The 22981-nt window shown below is 54.2% G+C and overlaps 2 protein-coding genes across 4 annotated transcripts in view; one reads left to right on the top strand and one right to left on the bottom strand.

Annotated features, from left to right (window-relative positions):
- Window positions 1–11767, top strand: part of ABL1 (ABL proto-oncogene 1, non-receptor tyrosine kinase) — a 129977-nt gene extending 118210 nt beyond the window's left edge. For 2 of the 3 annotated variants that reach the window (XM_019638478.1, XM_019638488.1), the window contains exons 7-11: window positions 398–582; window positions 3739–3891; window positions 5093–5182; window positions 5542–5706; window positions 8182–11767. In XM_019638478.1, the coding sequence (XP_019494023.1) occupies window positions 398–582; window positions 3739–3891; window positions 5093–5182; window positions 5542–5706; window positions 8182–9899 (2311 nt within the window). In that variant the 3' untranslated portion in view covers window positions 9900–11767. The other variant, XM_019638497.1, reaches the window with a different exon arrangement.
- Window positions 11768–16188: 4421 nt separating this feature from the next.
- Window positions 16189–19256, bottom strand: QRFP (pyroglutamylated RFamide peptide). Its single transcript, XM_019642249.1, has 2 exons — window positions 19139–19256; window positions 16189–17351 (listed from the first exon to the last, which is right to left on the bottom strand). The coding sequence occupies exons 1-2, from the start codon at window positions 19139–19141 to the stop codon at window positions 16941–16943; spliced, it is 414 nt and encodes a 137-aa protein (XP_019497794.1). The 5' UTR covers window positions 19142–19256; the 3' UTR covers window positions 16189–16940.
- Between the last annotated feature and the right edge of the window lie 3725 nt (window positions 19257–22981).

The raw sequence follows: 22981 nt of genomic DNA on the forward strand, positions 1-22981 counted from the left end.
ACCAAACAGACACTTAGATGACACTTATATTCTCTAGGCATCAGTCGAAGCACTTTACATATTAATTAGTTGCCACACACAGCAACCCTAAGAATTAGGGGCTGTTATTCTCATCTTCGTTTTATGGATGAGGTAACTGCATCTCAGGGGAATTAACTTGCTCCAGGTCACAGGGCCGGGGTGCCTGCTCCTGGGGCCGCCTGTGCTGCCTCACCCTGGTGGGACCCCAGGCGGGTGCTGAGGGTTGGGCACTGCTCCGGTGAGGAGTTAACATAAGTACCTGGGGAACCAGGCTCCCTTTCCATTGTCAGTATTGCATGTTTCCTCAGCGATGGCGGGTTTGCAAAGCTGGAAAGCTAGCCAGGAACTCTCATGGATGGACTTTTTCCTTTCCCAGAGACCTTGCTGCCCGAAACTGCCTGGTAGGGGAAAACCACTTGGTGAAGGTGGCTGATTTCGGCCTGAGCAGGTTAATGACAGGGGATACCTACACAGCCCACGCCGGGGCCAAGTTCCCCATCAAGTGGACTGCGCCTGAAAGCCTGGCCTACAACAAGTTCTCCATCAAGTCCGACGTCTGGGGTAAGGGCTTCTGCTCCGGCCTGTCTGCCCACCCAGGCTGGGGCTCTTTTCCCTGTTTTCCTTTCTCTCCTTGCTTTTCTACTGCATCTTTCATTCCTTTTATTTTTCATTAATTCTCTTTCTTTTTTTTGTTTCTTTTTTGTTTAAATATCTTTTCTGCCCTGTTTTCTCTCCAAAATGAAGTAAAAGTGATCTTTTTCTTCCGAAATAATTCAGATTAACTTTTGCTTTACTTACTGTGTTTGTCTTCACTCTCAGTGTGGGTTTGCGGGGGCAGCTAGCCAACTCTGCAGGCACCCAGAGGCCTCCTTTCATGCGCAGAATGCCGTGTAGTTTGGTTTGGGCTTGACTAGGGCTCTGAAGCCTCATGTGACTGTATTTTGTTTTACTTTTTTTTTTTAAAGATTTTATTGGGGAATTGGAGGAGGGGAACAGCATTGGGGAATCTGGGAAGGGGAACAGACAAGTTGCTGTCCTTTTGTTCTTCAGTCTAGTTGTGGAGGACGTTGCTTCACTGGCCCATGTTGGTATTATCATTGCACTCTTCCTGGGTGAGGCAGATCAGTCACTAGCCATTGGACAGCCACTCACGGTGGCTCATGGCAGCTCACGAAAGCTCACGCCAGCTACCGGCCAGCCCCACTGCAGCCTATGCCGTCGCCAGCGACTCACGGCAGCCCAGCTCCAGGTCGAGCTGTTGTTCACCATCTTAGCTGTAGAGGGCGCAGCATCACTGGCCCTCATGTGGGATCTGAACCGGGGCCCTGCTGCTCAGAGCTGGTGTCCCAAGCCAACTCCTAACCAATGCACCACTCGGCCGGTGCTATTTTTACTTTTTTTTTTTTAGCTGAGCCATTCTGCCACCTGCTGGCAGCTCAGCGGCTGCTCAGCTTGGGCCAGGACTTGAACCGCTGTTGCTCAGAGCTCACACTGTTGAGCGAGCTCTTAACCAACTGAGCCACTCAGCCAGCCCCAATTTTTACTTTTTTAAAGAACTTTTTTTGGTAAGATTTTTATTGGAGAATTGGGGGAGGGAACAGCATTGGGGAATTGGGGAAGGGGAACAGACAATTGCTGTCCTTTTTGTTCTTCAGTCTAGTTGTAGAGGATATCGCTTCACTGGCCAGTGTTGGTATTATCATTGCGCTCTTCCCGGCTGAGGCAATCGCTCACCAGCCATTGGACGGCAGCTCAAGGCAGCTCCCGCCAGCTGCCGGCTGCTCACGACAGCTTACAGCAGCCCACTGCAGCCCCACTGCAACCTACACCGTTGCTGGCGACTCACAGCAGCCCAGCTCCAGGTCGAGCTGTTGTTCACCATCTTAGCTGTAGAGGGTGCAGCATCACTGGCCCTCATGTGGGATCTGAACTGGGGCCATGCTGCTCAGAGCTGGTGTCCCAAGCCAACTCCTAACCAACGCGCCACTCAGCTGGGCCCTTAAAGAACTTTTTATTGTGGCAAATTGTAACCATATACTAAAGAAGACAGTTGCCTGCTGAGCCCGCGCACCCATCACCCAGCTTTCCTAATCATCACCTCACGGTGCGTTCTCTGTGCCCTGCCCCCTCCCCTGACCCTTATTTTGAAGCAAATCCCAGACATCATGTTATTTCGTCCATAAATATTTCAGTGTGAATGTCTTAAAGATGGCCTGTTTTATTCTCATAACCACATTACCCCTCCTCCCAAAATGGACAGTAATTTGTGAATATTATCGACTATCCAGTTAGTGTTCTAATTTCCAATTGAATCAGAAAAGTCATGCTTTTATTTTACAGTCTGTTTGAATTGAGATCCAAATATGGCTCACACAATGTGATTGGCTGTGTCCCTTAAGACTCCTCTGATCGGCACGTTCCCACTCCATCTCTGTATTTCCCTGACTGCTTATTTGTTGAGCAAATCCTGTCATTTGTCGTTTAAAGTTTCCCACCTTCTGAATTTTGCTCATTGTGTCCCCGTGGTGAGATTTATTAGGTTCCTCTCCCATCAGTACCCCAAGTAAATAGGTAGTTGGATCTAGACAGCTCAATCATACTCAGGTTTGACTTTTTCCTTTTAGTTAAGAGTTCTTAATAGGAGGTGGTGTGCTTTTTCATCATTAGGTACATAATGCTTGATTTTCTCTCTTGTTTTAAATGATTTTAACAGCTATTGATACCCTGTGCCTAGATCCACTAATTTCTTAGGCGTTGCCAAATGGTAGCTCTCTAACTCTGTCATTTCTTATTCATTGATTAGCTCAATACTCGTATAAGAAGAAACTTTCCCTCACCTACTGTTTGGTTATTCAGAGGTACAGTTCATATAGGAAAGGCAGGATAAGTGTTTGCTTTCTTGCCATGATTTACCAGTTTTCAAAATAAGTTGGTTTCTTAATACTTTACAATGATGACCAGTTAGATTTTTGTTGTTTTTTTTTTTGTGATATTATCATGAATGCTCTCATATATAATGTGTTTTAGTATATTTGATGTGTTTTAATGCACGGCAGTTGTTTAACCTTATTGGTTCAGATTGTCCCATCTTTGACCAGTGGGAACTTCAAATTGCTCGGGGTCCTTTGACAAGACCCTTGTAGTCTCCAAAAGCATCTGTGCTGTCTGTAATGAGAAGATACTCCAGTGTCACCCCCTGCCTCAGACCTGAACCACCCATTTCTCCAGGAGCCCTGTTTCCTTTAATGGGGTCTGGAGTTTCAGGGCTATACTCTGAGCCTTCAAAACTTTCAAAGATTTCTTAAGATTTTAAGAAATGTTTCGAGTTAAGAGGGGCTTGGAGATAATTTACGCCCAGGCAGGAGAGTTGGTCTGTCTGAGGCACAGAGCTAGTTGTCACAGAGCTGGGCGTAGAAATGGTCTCCTAGCTTCCAGCCTTAGATTCTCACACCACGTATCAAGATGATCACGTTACCTAAGAGATCTGCAGGGGCTGATCGGCAGTCCTCTTCTCTCCTTCAGCGCATCCTAGCCTGGGGGCGTGAGCACGCTGAACGTTTCATTCCGTCCTGGGCTGTCGGTAATTAAGAGCCTGGTAAAATCAGTGCCTGGCCTGCTTCTGAGGGTGTGACGTCTGATGTCTTCCACACAGGTAACCAGCTGTAAATGCAGTATAGTTCACACGTTTTCAATAACCTTTTTATCTTTTCCTTCTAGCATTTGGAGTGTTGCTTTGGGAAATTGCTACCTATGGCATGTCACCTTACCCGGGAATTGACCTGTCCCAGGTGTATGAGCTGCTAGAGAAAGACTATCGCATGGAGCGCCCGGAAGGCTGCCCGGAGAAGGTCTACGAACTCATGCGAGCATGTGAGCCTTCCCCCACCAGTTCCAAAAATTATACATGGGCTTTGTAAGACGTGCCGCTTCAGGAGTGTATCCATCAAGTAGAACGTTGAAGTGTTCCATTCCCCTTCTGAATTCCCCGTCTTCAGAGCAACAGATGGAACAGTTTGGTACATCTTTTGCAGACTTTTTTCAGTGTTTCTATACATGTTATTTATACATAATATTTGCATGTGAGGGTTTTTTGGTTTGCTTTTTAATGCAAAACTGCAATTGATGGATACCAAACTTGGATTTCTTATTAATAAATACAAATTCCTGGACCTACTTTCAAAATTCTGCTGTAGTAGGTAAATACTCCAGGGGATGTTTATGTCGTTTGTTTTATTACACATATAAAACCATACCACAACTTTTTTTGCACTTAGCAGTGTAGCAGGCATATCTTTCCATGTCCATAATTCAAAGAAATCTCTCTCTCTACCTGTCTCCCTCTCACCCCCCACCTTATTTTTGTCTAGCTGTTTAACATCCCGTTAAATGGTTTATTCATTCACCCAGTTCTCTTTTGATGAAGATTTAGTGGTTTTACACATTTGTTTGGGTTTTGCCGTTATAAGCAAGGCAGGAATGAGCACCTTCATACATATATCTCTGTGCTGGTACTTCTAGAAGTTGAACTGTTGGCTTAGAGGGCTAAGTGCATTTTAAATTTTGATCAATTTTACCAACTTGTTTTCCCAAAAAGGTTGTACCAATTTATACTTCCACCAGAAGTGTGAGTGACTCTGTGTCCTCACCAACACTGGGATTGATCAGTCCTTAATCCTCGTTTTAATCTTGCTTTGATTAGCATTTCTTTACTGATGAGGATTTCGGACTTGGATAACCATGAAGTAAGGGTCAGATAGAAGGTGAGCTATTTGGCTTAGTAATTTTTTGCACTTGCTCAAGTTGGGTTGGGAAAATATATTTGTAAATGCAGTCTGGCTGTCAACGCCTCTGGGGTTTTACAGTCTACATTCCTGCCAATATCTAAAGTCTTTTCAAATTCATAATGTCTGTAATAGGACGCAGTGGCATTCATCACTTCAGCTTGTCACAACAAAAGATGGGTAGCAAGAGTGGAATGCTTCTTTGTTTCTAGACTTTTCCTTGAGAATTGCTAGCCCCGCGCCTGTTAGCCAGGCCTTGTTGGGGTCTGACTCGGGTCTCACTTGTCCAGGTTGGCAGTGGAATCCCTCTGACCGGCCCTCCTTTGCTGAAATCCACCAAGCCTTTGAAACTATGTTCCAGGAATCCAGCATATCAGATGGTAAAGTGCCGTCCTTGGGTGCCTGCAGTGGGGTGAAAGGTTGGGGTAGGAGGGACGCCTGTGTGGGACTCCAGCTCTGGCTCTGTAGCTCACTTCCAGGTCCAAGTGTACGGGCCAGCAAGTTACCTGAGACCAGAAAGATGGGCAGAGGTGTTGAGTGTATAGCCATGCAAAATTCTGAAAATTGTGAAGTGATGTTTCTTTAGCATTTCTCTCTCTCTTCTGTAACTGTGTAGGTGACCACTGTTACTTTAAAAAGAAAAAGGAAACCAACATACCAAAATGACAGCATTACTGATGGCTGCTGGTTTTTGTGTTTTGTTTTTTTGTTTGTGTGTGTGTGTGTCTGTGGTTCTCAGAAGTGGAAAAGGAGCTGGGGAAAAAAGGCATGCGAGGGGTTGCAAGCACTCTGCTGCAGGCCCCGGAGCTGCCCACCAAGACGAGAACCTCCAGGAGGGCCGTGGAACACAAAGACCCCACCGATGTGCCCGAGACACCCCACTCCAAGGGCCCAGGAGAGCCTGGTATGTCCCCACCCCACCCCACCGCGGGCCCAGGAGCCTCAGCAGCCTCAGGGCCAGTGTGGCAGATGGGAAGCCGTGCGCGGAGCTGCACAGAAGGGCAGGCAAACCCCACGTTAGTGGTCCAGCAGCGGAAAAGGCTCTCCTCTCCCCGCAGCGTCCTACCCCTCCCTCTGGGCATCATTAGGGGCCATTGGCTTCAGCAAGCAGGTCAGTCAGCTGGGCAGAGGTGCTTATGAAACCCACTGAGAAGGGCCCACCTTTTCACGTGTCACCACAGCACTGTGGTTGGTGCTTGTGCAGGGCACATGCAGCAATAGTGAGTATCGAACCAGGCGGAGAGCGGCTTGTCGTGAAAGCACTGGCAGGAGCAGCTCACTGGGACTGACGGGACCAGGAGACACCTGCAGCCCAGAGCTGGTGTCCTCGGGTGTCTCGGAGAAGGGCGAAGGGGATGGGAGTGGTTTGGGAGGGGTCTCACGATGTTGTCAGGAATCGTATTAGCAAGCACTGGTCTGGTGCTTCCTGTGTGCCAGGCTCTATTCAGAATTAGGCTGCTCTGATGGAGCAGTGGCCCCTGCCCCCCTGCTCCCCCAAACCCCAGAAGTCTGGGTTCTGATGCAGACAGGCTGAGGTAGGCCAGCATCTGGTTTGTAGAGGCTCCTAGGGGATGCTCAGATGGACCACGGACTGAGTGGGAAGGGACAGGACAAAGCGGGGATTAAGGGAGGTTTAAGCACAGCAGAATCTGGAGCCACGATTCCCAAATTTTTCATTATATACCCATATTAATAAGAAAAAGTTGAGGGGGCGGCCGAGTGGCTCAGTTGGTTAAGAACTCGCTCATGAGTGCGAGCTCTGAGCAACAGGGTCGTCGGTTCAATTCACGGCCCAAGCTGAGCTGCCAACAGGTGGCAGGATGGCTCAGGTAAAAAAAAAAAAAAAAAAGTGAATGTGCAACCTATATACATCGGGGGTGCCAAAAAAATGTATACAAGTGGACACTTTGGTCAGCATTGCTCAAGCAGTAGTTCGCTGTAATCAAGTGTCTGGACTCTATGGGAACCACTTTGAGCACCTCTTACAATTGCAGAAGTCAAACATGACTCATATGCATCTTTTGTTATTGGTATATATTGCGTGTTACAATTTTAATACAGTTTTCCTGTCTTAAAATGTGCATACATTTTTTTGGCACCCTCTGTACATGGCATATACATGTACTACTGCACCAGTATATTAAGTGTATTATAAAATATACCAAAAATATACACTGAAAAGGTTTACATAAGGAATCTATCCAAATTAGAATGCTTGCTTTCCACACCCCTCTGGGTCACCTCACCGGAGGGGCCATGGCATATAAACTACCCAGGACCGTGGCCCCTCCGTCCTTCCCTTAGTTGTCATGTTTCAGGTAGTTGAGCGGAGGGGAGGAGGAGAAGCCGCTGTGGAAACTTGGGGTTTATGATAAGGCCGGTAACGGGCAGTCTAGTTCGTGTTTGCCCGTCAGTATTCCGCGAGGGGTGTTTGGTGTCTGATCTATGGTGAGTCGAGGTGTCAGCTAGCTGACCAGCGCTGAGATAGAGTTGTGCACAATTCATTAGAATTTTACCTTTGCCTTCTTCCTCTGGCTTAAATTTTAGGGACAGTCTCTGGCTTTCCCTGAATCAGATATCCTGCATGCCACCTGATGTTTTGATAAATGCCCCTTGTACCTCTGCTTTGAGTTACAAGGTGTGACAGAAAACCTCTCTTCTTGTAGCTGCCCCCTGAGGGAGAGGTCTGTCATTCACTAGCAGGGAGCTTGGCAACACCAGAGAGATTTCTTAGGAGCCATTACTCATATTTAATGATTTAAAAAATGGAAAAGGTCACCCCTTCTTGTTTCCCAAGCATAATGACCATTGTCACTGCTCCCTGTGGGACGTGTCCCGTTCCCTCCAGGTCACACCTCGTAGAAACCACCAGCTGGCCGCTCTGAGAGGCACAGGTTCTGACCCTTTGCGGGCCTTATCGTGGTTGTTACTCACCAGGCAGTGAGAGGACTCTGCGGATATAAAGGAGACCAGTACAGGGATCGGGGAGCCGGGGATGTCCCGGCCTTTTGTCCCTCTGTCTTCAAGGCCAGAGACCTAAGCTTTTCCTAGTAAGAATACTAACAATGACAGTAGTTACTGAGAAAGCGCTGTGGTGGATGCCCCGTGTTCACTGTTGTATTATACTCTCTCGACAATGCTATGAATTGGTTTTATTATCCTCCATTTTATAGCTGAGGAAGCTGAGGATGAATGAAGAGAAGTAATTTGCCCAGGGCTCAGGTGAGCGGCAGAGCTGGTAGCCACGCCGGGGCTTTCACAGTCCAGAGCCCAGCCCCGGGGCCAGTCCTCTGCAGAGAGCAGTCGGCCGGCCTGAGGTTTCCCGCCTGCCCGGGAGCCCCTGGTCTGGACTTGTTAAACCCTCCCCAATGTGTTTCAGACCCCCTGGACCACGAGCCTGCTGTGTCTCCACTGCTCCCTCGAAAAGAGCGAGGTCCCCAGGATGGTGGCCTCAATGAAGATGAACGCCTTCTCCCCAAAGACAAAAAGACCAACTTGTTTAGCGCCTTGATCAAGAAGAAGAAGAAAACGGCCCCAACCCCTCCCAAACGCAGCAGCTCCTTCCGGGAAATGGACGGCCAGCCAGAGCGCAAGGTGGCGGGTGAGGAAGAGAGCCGCGAAATCAGCAATGGGGCGCTATCCCTTGCACCTTCAGACACAGCCGAGCCAGCCAAGTCCCCAAAGCCCAGCAGCGGTGCTGGCGTCCCCAACGGAGCCTTCCGGGAGCCAGGGGGCCCAGGCTTCCGGTCTCCCCACCTGTGGAAAAAGTCCAGCACACTGACCAGCAGCCGATTAGCAGCCGGCGAGGAGGAGAGTGGCGGCGGCTCCAGCAAGCGCTTCCTGAGATCCTGCTCTGCGTCCTGCGTGCCCCACGGGGCCAAGGACACAGAGTGGAAATCTGTCACGCTGCCGCGGGATCTGCAGTCCACAGGGAGGCAGTTTGACTCGTCCACATTTGGAGGGCACAGGAGTGAGAAGCCAGCTCTGCCACGGAAGCGTGCAAGTGAGAACAGGTCTGACCAAGTGACCAGGGGCACGGTGACGCCGCCGCCCAGGCTGGTGAAAAAGACGGAGGAAGCGGCTGACGATGTCTTCAAAGACACAGCCGAGTCCAGCCCCGGCTCCAGCCCTCCCAGCCTGACTCCTAAACTCCTCCGTAGGCAGGTTGTGGCAGCTGCTCCCTCAGGTCTTCCCCACAAGGAGGAGGCCGGGAAGTCCAGTGCCATCGGGACAGCTGCCGCAGCGGAGTTGGTGCTCCCCACCAGCAGAGTGGGGCCAGGTGCCTCGGGAGGGACCAGCAAGGGCCCTGCTGAGGAGCCCAGAATGAGGAGACACAAGCCCTCCTCCGAGTCCCCAGGGAGAGACAAGGGCAAGTTGTCCAAGCTCAAACCTGCTCCCCCGCCCCCCCCACCAGCCCCCATCGGGAAAGGGGGGAAGCCCTCTCAGAGCCCGAGCCAGGAAGCAGCTGGGGAGGCAGGCGCCAGCGGGAAGGCGAAATCCCTGGCTGTGGTTGTGGATGCTGCCAACAGTGACGCTGCCAAACCCAGCCAGCTGGGAGAGGGCGTCAAAAAGCCCGCGCTCCCATCCATGCCAAAGCCACAGCCATCCACCAAGCCGGCGGGGACCCCGACCAGCCCAGCCCCCACTGCCTCCGCACTGCCATCAGCATCCTCAGCCCTGGCGGCGGACCAGCCGTCCTCCACCGCCTTCATCCCACTCATATCGACCCGCGTATCTCTTCGGAAAACCCGCCAGCCTCCAGAGCGCATCGCCAGTGGCACCATCACCAAGGGCGTGGTCCTGGACGGCACCGAGGCCCTGTGCCTGGCCATCTCCAGGAACTCCGAGCAGATGGCCAGCCACAGCGCCGTGCTAGAAGCTGGCAAAAACCTCTACACATTCTGCGTGAGCTACGTGGACTCCATTCAGCAAATGAGGAACAAATTCGCCTTCCGCGAGGCCATCAACAAACTGGAGAATAATCTCCGGGAGCTTCAGATCTGCCCGGCAACAGCAGGAAGTGGCCCAGCAGCCACACAGGACTTCAGCAAACTCCTCAGCTCCGTGAAAGAGATCAGTGACATTGTACAGAGGTAGCAGAAGCTGGGCGCCAGGCCAGCCGGAGCTGCCTTCCGTGCCCGAGATGGTGGCTGACACGGGACCAGTGAGCTGGGACCTTGGCCCAGGAACCGAGGGCCACCGTGGAGTACAGCCCTACTACCTATGTGCACCCACTGTCCTCCAGCACTTTCCTCCTCCTCAGCCGGGCTCCCGGAGCCACGTCTGTCCTGAGTCCTGTCTGTGACGTCCCCGCTTGGGGGACTGCAGCTGGCACACCAGTCCCCTCCCCACAGAGCGCTTCAAGGCTGAGCTCTTCCGGGAAGGCCGGGGCAGCGTTTCCTTTTTGTTTTTCTTTCTGGAGGATCTCCTCTGGCTGTGCCTCCTTCTCCATTTTCCCTAAGAACGAGTGCCCTCACCCGGAGCCGTGTCACCCTCACTCACCCGGTGGAGGGAGCCTGTCCCCTCATCCTCCTCGCGCCTCCTGTACTTCAGACACGTTTCCAGAACAGTATCCTGGGAAGCTCTGCCCGCTGGTCACTCTGCCCTCCACTGCTGCCGGGGGCTGATGCCCTCACCATTCCCTCATGTGAAGGACAGCTCTTGATTTGGGGGGGAAAACAGGGTGTTAACAGCAACCAGCCCCTGGCTCCCAGGACGGGTGGGGAAGTGAAGAGGCCCTGCCATCCATCCTCGCTGCGTGTCCTCAGAGCCCAGCCCCTTGCTCTCTTGTGACATGCACTGCTCATCCTGGATAGAAAGCTTGAGTCTTAATGGTAGCAGGGTCGCTGTCCAGCATGTGGGGCGGGGGAGGCAGGAGGGGGCGCTTGCTGGGTGAACCGCTGGTACCCGGACGGCCTGGCTCTGGGCCCAGGCAGGTCTGCCCTGGGCCCAGGGCTCCCTTACTTTTGAATTTCCAAGTATCCTGAAAAGACACTTTGTCTTGATTTCTGACCGATTTCTTCCCCCTCCCTTGTGCTCTAAGACAAAGGAGATTCTTGCAGGGTTCTTTCTTTTGTAACAAGCCAGTCTTCAGTTTTTCTGGAGTTCTTGAAGCATTTCAAAGCCCTGCCCTCAGCACAGCTGCCTCCGATACAGACTTTGGGCACCAACACGCTCACAGGAGGAAAAGGGCTGGGAGCACCAAAGCCCCAGCCAGTGTCAGCTGCACCCTCGTGGGCAAACATCTTCCTGTATCACCACACCCACCACTTAGCCTAATGTTTCTGTTGGGGTTACTGGGGATGAAGAAAACCACAAACAAAGTGAAACCCCAGACAAGAGCAGTCTCCCCTGGGCTGCCCAGGACCAGGCTCGTTGGGCAGGGGCCCAGGCCTCCTTGACCTTGACCTAGAGCAGCTACTGAAGAGTGGCACCTGCCTGGGCCTGACTGCAGGCCCAAAAACAACCCTTGGAGAAACCAGGACAAAACCACCTTCTCGTGACTGTGACCCCACCAGGCCCCGTTTTTTCGCTCATCACCTAAACCAGTATTTCTCTGGTAGAGATGGTTTCCTCTGGACCGTTTTATGCTGTTCTCACAGCGCATCACCTCTGCCCCGCCCCAGACTGCTGTGTTACACAGACTGAGGGAGGTGCTAGAACACCACCAGTGGCCTTGCAGACAAAGCAGACACCCCACCTAGGTTCCTCGCCTTCCGTTTCCATGAGGTACTGGCCTCTCTTTCTTCACATGATGTGCCACTATATTTTGCATTTATACCTTGGTATTACACTCTGGTAGACTCGCTGTTTTATAAATGACGTGTAAATACTCTTCCACTGTCTCCCCTTCTCGAATGCCTATGGTGTCTTTTTTTTTTCTGGTCCAATACATTTAGTTTCTGTATATGACTGTGTTTTTTGAATCCACATCTCTCCTCTAGTATTTTTTAAATAAATGTTTACAACATTAGGACTTGGGCAGGTTGCTTTAACCCCGTTGTTAGAGCCATGGCGCGTGTGGGAAGGGAGGGGCTGGAGGGTGCGTGTTGGGTTTGACAGAACAGCACAATGGCGGGATTGCGGCAGCATCCTGTGTCATCAGCCCTTCACAGGCAGTTTCGCGGCCCTCATCCCAACCCCTTCCTGCGCCCTTGACACTTACTTGCTAGCAGCCCGGCCCTTGTCAGCGGCACTGAGTGGGCTGTGCCACTGCCAGGGCCACATCTGCCTGACTGGCATGGGAAAGGAAGGGCTGTGCCAACTGTCAGGCCGTCACAGCGTCATTGAAATGGGGGCGGGGAACGTGATGTTCTGATTCCTCACTGGCCTGAGAGCTAATCCCTCCACTAGCGCCTTTTTTCTTTCGCTGCCTTTGAACTCACTTCCTGCCACTGCCCTCAGCCCCCGAAGCGCCCCTCACTTGTGTTGACACCCCGGGTGATGGAAATACCATTCGGGCCCTGCCTCGGCCTCCCCAAGCCCCCCAGCAAGGGACTGTGGGTGGGGGCGGTGCCGACGTTTTCTCATCTTGGTCTGCATTTGACACCAGCTGACAGCTTGAGAAGTGGAAGTCAGGGAAGGAGGGAGCGCCTTCGGATAATGATACTTATTAAGCCCGCAGACTTGTCGGAGTGCACAGCTCCTGCTCAGCAAAGCGTAGTGAGGAGCACGGTTCAGCGAAACCCTTTACCGGAGACCTCAGGAGTGACATGTGCGACGCGCCAGGTGACAGTGGTGAGCACACTACCTGGGACGTGGGCTGCTCAGTGGCCACGAGCAGCACCAGAGGCCAGGTCCACAGGCACAGCCCAGGGCCCAGGCCACAGAGCCTGTGAGTGGCTGAACCGTAACTGGCCACCAGGTCTCCTGAGTCGGGGCTTTCCCACAGGTGATAGGGCCTTCCCTTGAATGACAACTCAATTCAGAAAGAAGACGTAGAATGATGATCGTGGCAGCCACAGTGATGGCTTCTTCCTTCGTGTCAGACGTGGACTGGTCATGGGAGCTTCGCGGCAGCCTCTTGGGCAGGGTGTTACCCCGGTTTTCCAGGGCTCAGCAGTGAGTGGCGTGTCCAGTCATATCTCATGCACGGTGTCACACAGCCGTCACCTTGGCAGCTGCGCCAGTGTGCAATGAGAGTCATAAACGACAGTTCTCCCTAAGAACCTTCCGTATATGTCGCCTGAGCGTAAAAACTAGGTCACAGAACCCTTTGAGAACTTACTGCAAACTGGATCTAGCCCCTGAAAAGTGCACATATGACAGCTTTCAGGTCATTTTGACTCCTGCCCTCAAGTTCCAGAACCTAGGAGTACCCAAGGGCCAAGCCCTCCGACGGGCTGGTATCGTTATCATGAAATAAGAGCCCAAAATGTCAGAAATGTTAAAAAGCAAGCACTTAAAGATCCCCAAACTGAAAATCCAGATGTGATTGGCAGAAGAAAGGATAAGTACACGAGGCACGTTGGGTGGCGGAATGTCACGGAGCAGTGAGAATGCACCAGCTGTGCCGCACCCAGAGGAGGAGTGACTCGCACAGACAATGTTAGCAGGAGCAGCCAGACAGACTGGTGATACCAGAAGCTCCCGTTTATTTAAACGGGCACGGCTAGTTGGTGAAACGGTGTGGGAAGTCAGGACGGAGGGTCATTTAGGGGTAGGGGTGCATGCCGGGAGCTGTGGGGGGTGGTCTTGGTCTGGGTGGTGCTGGCTAATGCGTGTCGTGGTGAAAATCCGTCAAACTGAACCCTGAGGGGCACTTTCCCGATGTGTGTGACATCTCACTGAGCATTCCTAAGATCCCAGCTCACGGGTGCGCTGTTGGTGCCTCCGCAGCTGTGCTCAGCGTTACCACATGAAGCCCTCACACCTTGTTTTATGAAGGAGGTTCTGTCACTGTCCTCATTTGACGGGTGAGGAAACGGGGGCTTAGAGATGTAAAGCCGCTTTCCCAAGGTCACACAGCACGTGCCAGCTTATAGCTCCTGTGCAGATGGCCACAGCAGGACTGGCAGAGACCTGTGCTCTGGGGCCAGGTTCCTCCCTCTATTGTCAGGGAGAAGACGTCAGTTATAGCTCACCCAGCTTCTCAGGTGTCAAGATGTTTTATAGGAGGTGTCCCCAAATTGAGCACTCTGGGAAAATCAGTTTCCAGTTTCTAAATGTTGTCTTGGCGTAGAAGATAAGACTGACCAGCCACGGTGGCCTGCCCACGCCTCCCCTCATTGCTGGTGGTCACCCAACGTCTTGGGCAGGGCCCCCGCTCCCCACTCAGGGTGGAAGCACCTTGTGTGGGTTGGGTCTTCAGTGGAATGTGTTGTGCAGCATCTTTGGCACTGGGGCCAAGTCAGGATGAGGTGGCTCCTTGTCCATCACAGCAGCTGCCTGGTGGCTTGCTGCCCCCACGAGTCTCCTTTCTTAAACATTTTTATTAATATTTCAAACATAGGAAGACAGACAGAAATACTCCCCATGCAGTTTAATAGCTAAATACTTTTACATCTACACCCAAGATGAAGACTTTTGTGTTGAGAGTAAACATGAATGGATGCAACAGCTGTCAGGTGCCTGCCCTGGACGGGAGCAGCCGCCACTCCAGGTGGAGGAACCCGGGCTGCCCGGGAGCTGACTCTGCTTCCAGAATTCATGTTTTCCAGCGAGCTTCCCTTCACATCTGGAGGGTAACCTTCCCCACCAAGCAGAAAGCAGGGCCGCAGGGCGGTGTGAGAGGCCCCAAACCTGGACAGCTGGTGGGGTTGGGAGTGGGGTGGGATTTAAAGAGGCGGTTTAGCCCAAGTGGTGGGAGTGGATTTAACACTCTTAGCAGTTTGATCGCTCTGATTGTGAGGGTTATTGAGTGTGGATATACAGGCAGCTGGAGAGAACAGCGTTGATTTGTGTTTAATGATGAAAGTTAAGGACAGGATATCCACGCCTTGAAGGCCTTCCCACCCCTTCTATCTCAGATTTCTCCATAGAGGTTAATCTAATCCAAACTAAACCAAAGACAAGCCAGGGCTTACCCAAAGGTGTGTAAACACACACAGGAGTGTCTCAGCCTTGGTGGCCTCCAAGTCACATATTAGTGACCATGGGAGCTGCTCTTTCTGTTTAGGATGTCTTCTCATATTGTAAGAGTAGAAACCGGCAAGTGAGGGGCAGCCAGCGGGCCGTGCTGGCCCTGCCCGTGGTCTGCTTTACCTGGTCGTTCATGTGCGAGCTCTCCGGCTCCTTGCATGGGCAAGCAAGCTGAGGGAGGAGCGGTCCAGGTTGCTGCCCCCTCCCCCTTAGGGTAGAAGTGGGCACTGGGGTGAGACAGCCTGGGCCGGAATCCTGCTAGCCTCGTCCAGCCACCCTGTGACGTGCATCTCAGCGCCGAGCTGTTCTTTACAGACAGTCACACTGGGGCTCGTTTACTTGAGGTTTGCCCTCCGTGGCTGGAGGGCTGTTTGCTTCTGTTAACCAACAGACGAAGACCCAGGGACGTATTCCATCCCCATCAGACTATCATGTTAGCAGGAGGCATCCTGGGTTACCCCCTTCTGGGACAGTGGTGGCAGCCGGAGTATGATGTCCCCTGCTGGTCTCTGTCACAGCAGCCCTGAGCCCCCGGGCTCGTGAACCAAAGCACAGGAGTAGCGTAGGGTCGTGTTCTGACTCCCGTGCTCCTGTCACATCTTCCCCCCCTTTTGCCCCCCGCCCCAGCTCTGCTTCCTAGTCAGCTGGCTCTCCTGTGGCTCAGATCTGTGTTCCCCTTAATGAAGTGGCTTTCTAGCTGCCGTGGACTGAGAGCTGCTACTGGGGGATGTGAGTCACTAATAGAATGGAGAACACTGTGAAATACTCTGAGGTGTCAAGCTGGGCCCAGCCCAGTGTGGTTCTAAAAGGCTAATAAAAATCCACCAATTAATTGTGACAGCTCAATGGGAAATTATTCAATTGTGAACAGAGATAGGCAGCAGCTCGAAAGGAGGAGGGGAGATGTTGCCATAGTAACATCAATACAGGTTCTCATCTCAGCAGTTGAAGCCAGCCTGGGAGTGAGCAGCGTCAGGCTGCTGCGTCTGACACAGGATGGGACGCAGGACACCCCGGAGCAGCGAGTGGAAGAGACGCTCTGTGGCCCCAGGCTGAGTGCTGGCTACCCACCCACCCACCCACCGTAGAGATGGGTTCCCTACACCCTTGACCGTGGGCATTTTACCAGCTGCCAATTAAGGGGACACTGGGAGAGGTGAGTGGGCGCGTGCGATTTCCCCAAAGCTAAGCCACTGGCAGCTCAGGAAAGGGCCGTTCCTGGGGCACAGAGGACCTGCAGGCAAGAACCAGGCGAGCTTCCCACCTCCGTTCTGCAGTTTACAACTTTTATTTCGCAAGAGCCGTTCAACACATTCATACTCCGAACATTTGAAATGCAACCTTGCTACAGCAAAAGTGAAGTCCTTGTTCAACTCCCACGAGAGCGGTGGCTTGGCAAACACTGTGCCACCAGGAAGGACAGTTACCAGAAGGGAATGGCAGCTGGTTCTGAACAGCAGCTCGACGCCACAGCAGGGTTTTCTTGCCAGAGGGATCTTGTGTTAATGGGGTGGAGAACAGGATTTTATTTTTTCATTTTTAACTTTCAGAACCATGCTCTGTGCCCAGTGGAATGCTCTCATTCACAGTTGCACTTTGGATGTCAGCTACAGACGTCCCTGTGGAGACTGTCAAAACTTTGATTACCCCGCTGTAATCACTCAGTCCGCCTACCTTCCGCTTGGAGCCTGCACAGCCAGCTCTGCCTAGTCATTTTCGTGGCCCAATGGCGACCTCGGCTCTGTGGCTGGGGCCAGGAGCTGGTGAGAACCAGGCCGCGGGGAGGGGGCCAAAACAGACAACAGTGCCAGTGTCAGGGAGCTGCCGCAACGGGGGGCATTTTCTTCTTCGCAGAGATAGTTTGCTTTTGGTCACTTTATTGACACCACCCAGACTTTTGCTTCAGCAAAGTTGGAAATCAAAAGTAAGCACCCCCCTAACCAATCCTACTAATAATTCATTATAATAATACCCACGCCTCGGTCTGTGAGGCCTAAGGGGTGGAAACGGTGAGGGGAGGGTCTGAGGAGAACCCCTTTCCTGGATGCCCTGGCCCCTTCACCGCCGGCCGAAGCGGAAGCTAAAGCCGCCTTTCTTCCTGCTGTAGCCGCTGAGCTCCTCAGCCAGGGTCCCTAACGGGCCGCCAGCCTTCTCACCATCAGCCGGGAAGAAGCCGGTGGCCTCACTGCCATCATCCTGCCTCCCAAACCGGAACCGGAAGCCAGCGCGCTCTCTGCCTGACATCTGCAGCTCCTTGGCCATGACGAGCAGAGCGTGTGGGTGGGGGACGGTCGGCCGCCCAGAGGAGCCCCGTGAGACGCGGCCTTGGTGTCTCCCGGTCAGGTCGGCCCAGCTCATTTTGCCTCCGATGCCGCCCATGGCGCCCATGGGCTCTTCTCCATCCAGTAGAGGAAAGCAGATGCCCAGTGGCAGGAAAAGGAAGCAGGACAGGAAGCACGGGCTTCTCATCTGGTCCGGAGGGAAGAGAGAAGGAAGTTACAGGCTGCCACGTGGGCCATACACACTTAGCAGCACTACCCAGGGCCTGGGCCGCCATCAGAGGCGAAAGCTGCTGGCTCACCTGAGCCCACCCTGCAGACGGCATGAGGGAGTGGCGCTGTGTTCGGGCACCTGGCCTTTCTTCTCTTAGCAGGTTCAGGCGCTGATTGCACTAACTATTAGGCTGGTTGTCCCACCCCTGCAGCCCCCGGATTTGACGGCTGTGGCAGTTGAGCTCTAATTCCACCGCTGCTGGGACGGCTTTCAGCAGCACGCAGGCAGCCAGGGAGAACTTGGGTTCATTCTTTTATTGTGATTATAGACTATTGACCATATCATCTCAGAGCCACGGGGTAGGAAGTTAATGGCACCAATCTCTTCATCTTCAACTTAATAATAAACGGGCCTAGCTAAACTGTTTAGCTGGGACACTGCTAATGTCTTTCATGTGGAAATAAATTGTTCCGAAAAGCAGGAAACAGATCGGATAAACCTGGACTAACCCAGACCCACCTGGGGAGGAGAGAGTAAACGTGGCCAGGCGTCGATGGTCCCTAGCGAGCACCGTGTGTGCACGGCTGCACTTCATCTTCGCAATAAACCTAACTTGCAGGCAGTCATTCCCATTTTTTTCAACAAGAAAGCTGTCAGAAAGGCTGAGAGACTGTGCCTAGGCCACACAGCGAGAAAGCGAAGGCTCCGGGATTCGGGATTCTAATGGCACTTCAAGCTGGGGCGCTTTCCATCCATATCTGACACCATCCTTACAACCCTCCAGGAGGTATTAGTTCTTCCCCGTTACAGCGGAGGGAGCAGGCTCCAACAGGTGACTTGCCTGAGATCTCACAGCTTTATAAATGACAGAAGTGGGATGCAAGCCCAGGTCTAATGGCCTCACTCAGGATTTCAATGCGGATGGTGGTCTGTGTGTGGCAGTGAGGCGGGGTTGAAACCAGACTAGAGCTCACCGCATGCCCCTGCCTCTGCAATGACTGCTTATTCCCTGGCAAAGGAAGCCTTTTTGGTAACAACCGTGGCGAGTCAGTACTGGCTTGTCCTCTGACGAGGAGAATGGAGGCTGGAATTTAGAGAAGATGGCACAGACTCCCAGGGCTGTCCCCAGGAGTGGCTCCCTTAAAGAGGTTTCAGCGTGAACTCAGCCAGAAAGCTTTACAGAAATCACAAAAGCATCCCTCTACCCAAATCCAGCCCTCCTAAGCTGCTCATCGGGGCTGGAGCCACCTCTAGCCTGCTTTGGGAAGCCCCTCCATCGGGCCTGGGCGGAGTGGGGCCCCCCACAGGTGTCTCCTCTCCAGAAAGTACCCGGACAGCTCTTTGGACCGGGGAGGGTCCCACCTGGCAGACGAACCCACCTCGGGATGGCCTCTGAGTCTTGACAAAGGAGACATCTTGATGCACAGAAGGAAGTGGCTGTTCTACCCTTTTGGGTGGTCATGGTCATGAACCCCTTCAAGAACCCGGTGGAAGCTTGGGACATTTGCCACTGAAAACTGGGCCCCAGCACAAAGCAGGGCGTCAGGCTCCAACATCCAGGACATGGCAGGAAGGGCACAGGATGGAAGACAGGAGCCAAGCCCTGGAAGGCAGCTGTGGCCAATTTCTGCTGCTCTGGACTCCAAGACAGCGCTGGCCTCGCCTCTCTGGGCCTTCCCAGCCCCGTGGTTGCCCTTTCCAGCTCCTGACCTGGATGAGGGCCTGAGCGGGGTTCCTGCAGGGTATGGAGCGGCTGTACTCACCATGCTGTGGGCCTGCTCCCCAGGAGGGCTGGGCAGGCTCCTCTGGGCTCTGGTCCAGGACGTGTGGCTCCCGGGCTCTCCCTGCTTTATATATGTCCCCTGGGTGGCCTTGCCACCCGCCTGCTCGCTCCTGCCTCTGACTGCTGCACATTCCTGACCCTGGGATTCCATTGGGGACTCCGGTGGTGAAGGAGGGGGCAGCGCTGGCTGCATTGACAAAAGGCCCAACGCAAACAGGATGTGGTCTGATGAGAGGGGCAGACCGGGCTGCTGTTTGCCCAGAGCCCCGCCTCACTTGGTGAATCATGGGCAGGGACCCTCCAGCCCCTGGAGGAGGCGTTGGCACCCTCCCTTAATAATTCTAATGGCCCTGCCTTTGTCAGGTCGGCCTCACTCCGGAGAGGCCGTGGGGTGGGTGGGTGTCCACACCTCACACCTGCCCGGCCAGCACAGCCACTCCCTTGGGCTCAGGAAGCCACACATCTGTGAAGTCAGCAATTGCCTTTCAGTCTAGCAGGTGAGCAGGTATTAGGAGCCGCAGTTCACCTCACGAGGGATGTCCGGTGCCGAGAGGCTGAGCAGGCAGTGGGCCACCTGCTTCCTACAGGCGGGGCGGAAGGGGCCCGGGCCTGGACCTGGGCGAGCGCCCCTCTCGAGCCCGAGGCGCCGCACCACTTGGTTTGCTCCTCAGAAGAGATGCCCGGTCTTTCCCGCGCTGTAACCCCGAGCCTGGCTCGGTGCCTATGCCCATTTGGGAAAGGATGGATGGACAGACGAGCAGTGCTTCGGAAACTCGGCTGGCTCTCCGCTGGGAGGCCGGCACACCTTGCTTTCTGAACCTCAGCTGAGAGAGGTCATACCACCTGTCCGGCCGCAGTAATAGGTCATGGAGATGAGGCTGTTGGCCCACCTTGGCGAGGGCTGGGTGACAGTTGTCATGGTCATCGGCGCCCACAGTGGAGGACTCCAGTGTTTGTCACTCTCTGGCCACTTGCTCCCAGGTAGATTTTCCCTAGGTGAGCTCACAGGTGTGGTGATGTCACCTGCACGGCATCCCCACAGTGGGCTATGGGGTGCGAGGGGGTGGCATCGTGGCCCCACGTGTCCCTGTGGGATCTGCTCTGGTCCAGGCATCTTGCTCACATCTCAGGGTGTGCGGTTATTCACCGCGCAGTCGGCCCTGCGTGATCACAGAGTCTGCTCCGGGCCCCGGCCAAGGGGGCCGGCAGGCGCCCAGCACAGGGGAAGCATTTGCCTGTGGGCAGCACCCCTCTGGCTGGCCGCACAGCCCCTTTCCTGCCCCGTCCTGTCCTGCCCGTGCCCTGTGCTCCCTGCGCTGTATCTGAGGAGTGCCTGTTCAGGAGGGCCAGCAGGAGGCGCCGAGACAGCCCTATTGGCTCACAGCCTCTGCTGCTCACCTGGCCCAGATTTTCCCCCCACTGGTTTTAGTGAGGCTGTGGCCGCCCCGCCGCCGTCTGGAGGCAGCTGCTCAGGCCAGGCTGGGGACAGCACAGGATTTCCTTCACCCAGCTGGCCTATCATCTTTGCCCGTGGGTGTTGGTGTGGGGGAGGTGGCAAGGAATCACCCCTGGGGGCCACCACCCCCATGGGAATACAGACGGCCTCATGGACACATCCCTGCCCCAGCAGGCTGGAATAGTTACTCCCCTCATGGGGGGAAGACGGCTCAGAGGGTCAGTGCTTAGCCCCAACCCCAGCCTTTCTTCTGCTCTCCAGCAGGAAGCGCTGGTTTCCCCTTGACCTTGCTGGAGAGAACGGAGTCAAGAAAAGGCAGATAGCCCATGGTTGACTTGGGGCCTTTTCAAGGGGTGCCCCCACGTGCCCCCCAGAACAGGTGCTGAGGTAGCTTCCATCGCTGAGGCCAGGGCTGCCTCAGAGGGCTGGCATGCGTGTGTGCGCATGTGTGCGTGTGTGTGCACATGAGGGAGGTGTGGGGTCATTTTATGTCCCTAGTTAACGCTGGTTGGTTATGACACTGGGTGCTGGTTAACGATGGGGCACGGCCTACAGTGGGTCACTAACAGGCTGTGAGGCCTTGGGCCAGACACTCGCCCTCTCTGTGAGCCAGCTCCACCAGCTGTAAAATGAGTTTTTGGTTCCCAAGCTGTGCTCTGTGGAATTCCTGGGGACACCGCGGATGGTGGGGAGGGCAGCTGTGGGGTCAAACCCTGAGGCCGCACCCCTGCCCCCAGGGGGAAGCCCCACCTGCTGTTGGACACCCTGGGTTCCAAGAGAAGGCTCTGCTGTGAAAACAGCCACGTGCCCAGGGGCCCTATTAGGACGAGGGCTGGGGCTCTGGGGAGTGGCCATCAAAAGTCCTGAGTGTTGGGCACAGGTTTGGTGTGGGGGCAGGGCTGGGGAGGAGAGTGGGGAGGCCCTCATGTGACCCCGACTCCTCAGCCCAGCTCCACCCGCCCTGCCCCCACCCTCATGTAGAGGTGCCTGGAGCCAAGTATGATGTCGGATTTGGTGACAAGCTTCCCAGCTTGGGTTTCCCAGTTGCCCCCAGAACACCTGACCCAAAAGATCATTTTCAAGTGCACTTCCTGGGCTCCTCAGAGCCTCTAGTGTCCCTTCAGGGAAGGAGTCCCCACACTTGAGCAGCTAGGGGCGGTGACAACTGTGACAGTTGGGCAGGGTCTAGGCTGCCGCTGTGTCTGAGAGAGCAATGGGATCCGTTCATGGTCAGCTTCTGCCACAAAGGCTGTTCCTGGCATCAGGGTAAATGGGGGGAGGGCCGTGGCTTTGGGAGAGGGGCCAGGGGGCCTGCTTTTGTGCAGCTTGGAAGCCACCAGTGTGAGGTTCCCTGGGAAGCCGTCCTGGAGGAGGGTGTCCAAGCTCACCCGCAGCCTGTCCTTGCTTCTCCAAGTGTGAACTGAGACTGGATGAGGGCAGGACCCGATGGGGCGACACAGACTGGGACCCCCTCTCCCACCTACCCTTTAGTCCCACGTGAGCCCTGAGAAGTGGGCTCCACGCCTGCTCAGCCGCGCACCAACGGTGACCTTGGGCAAGTCCCGTCACTTTCTGTGCCTCCATTTCTCCACCTGACTGTGGACGACATCAGTGTCTACATCCTGGGGGCCTGTGAGCTACTGGGGAAGGCAGGGCGGGGCTGGCATGGTCCCCACCCAGGCTGGCTGCTGCTGTCCAAGAGCCCAGGCCGTGCCCTCCTCCTGGGCTTCCCAGTGTGCTGTTGCCTCAGCTCCCGGCGGTGCTGCCTGAACACCGCCTGAACCCCTCCTGCCACGGGGAACCTCTTCTTGTGCTGTATTGTGCACTGTTTGTGGTGAAACGCAAGCACCCACTCAGCTCTAAGAACCTGTGACTCAGGCCACCGAGTTTTCCCATTTGGCTCCGTGAACTGAGCCAGAGCAGCTTCCTGCCCAGGGAGCCACCTCAGGGAAGGTTTGGTGGCTGCAGGGAGCAGCCGAGTCAAGCAGGCAAGGCCGCCCTCTGGGGCAGGTAGCCAGAACCACCTCAGTCACTTCCAGTGGCCTGGCTGGGGGTCCCGTCCCCAGGCATCCCTGAGCCTGTGTGGAGCTGTCTGAGCAGCAGGCCTGTATGCATCTTGGCAGAGGACATTGTAGCATTCCGGCCGTGGTCAGGGATGGACAGATGGGGGCCTCTGTCTGCCGCACATGCTGGATTCACAGTCAGCCCAAGTCCTGGGCATGTCCACTTCCCACTGACCCCACACGGGGTCTTTGACGCAGGGGCTCGATAAACACTGGATTTCATTAAATAAGCCCAGGGGACTGCTTTGTCCTTAAGCCTCAAATTGGTTTTATAAGTAAATAGCCATTAGGGGCTGTAGTTCTT

Source organism: Hipposideros armiger, unplaced genomic scaffold (assembly GCF_001890085.2).
Source record: "Hipposideros armiger isolate ML-2016 unplaced genomic scaffold, ASM189008v1 scaffold_3, whole genome shotgun sequence".
In the NCBI taxonomy this organism is placed as follows: Eukaryota; Metazoa; Chordata; class Mammalia; order Chiroptera; family Hipposideridae; genus Hipposideros; species Hipposideros armiger.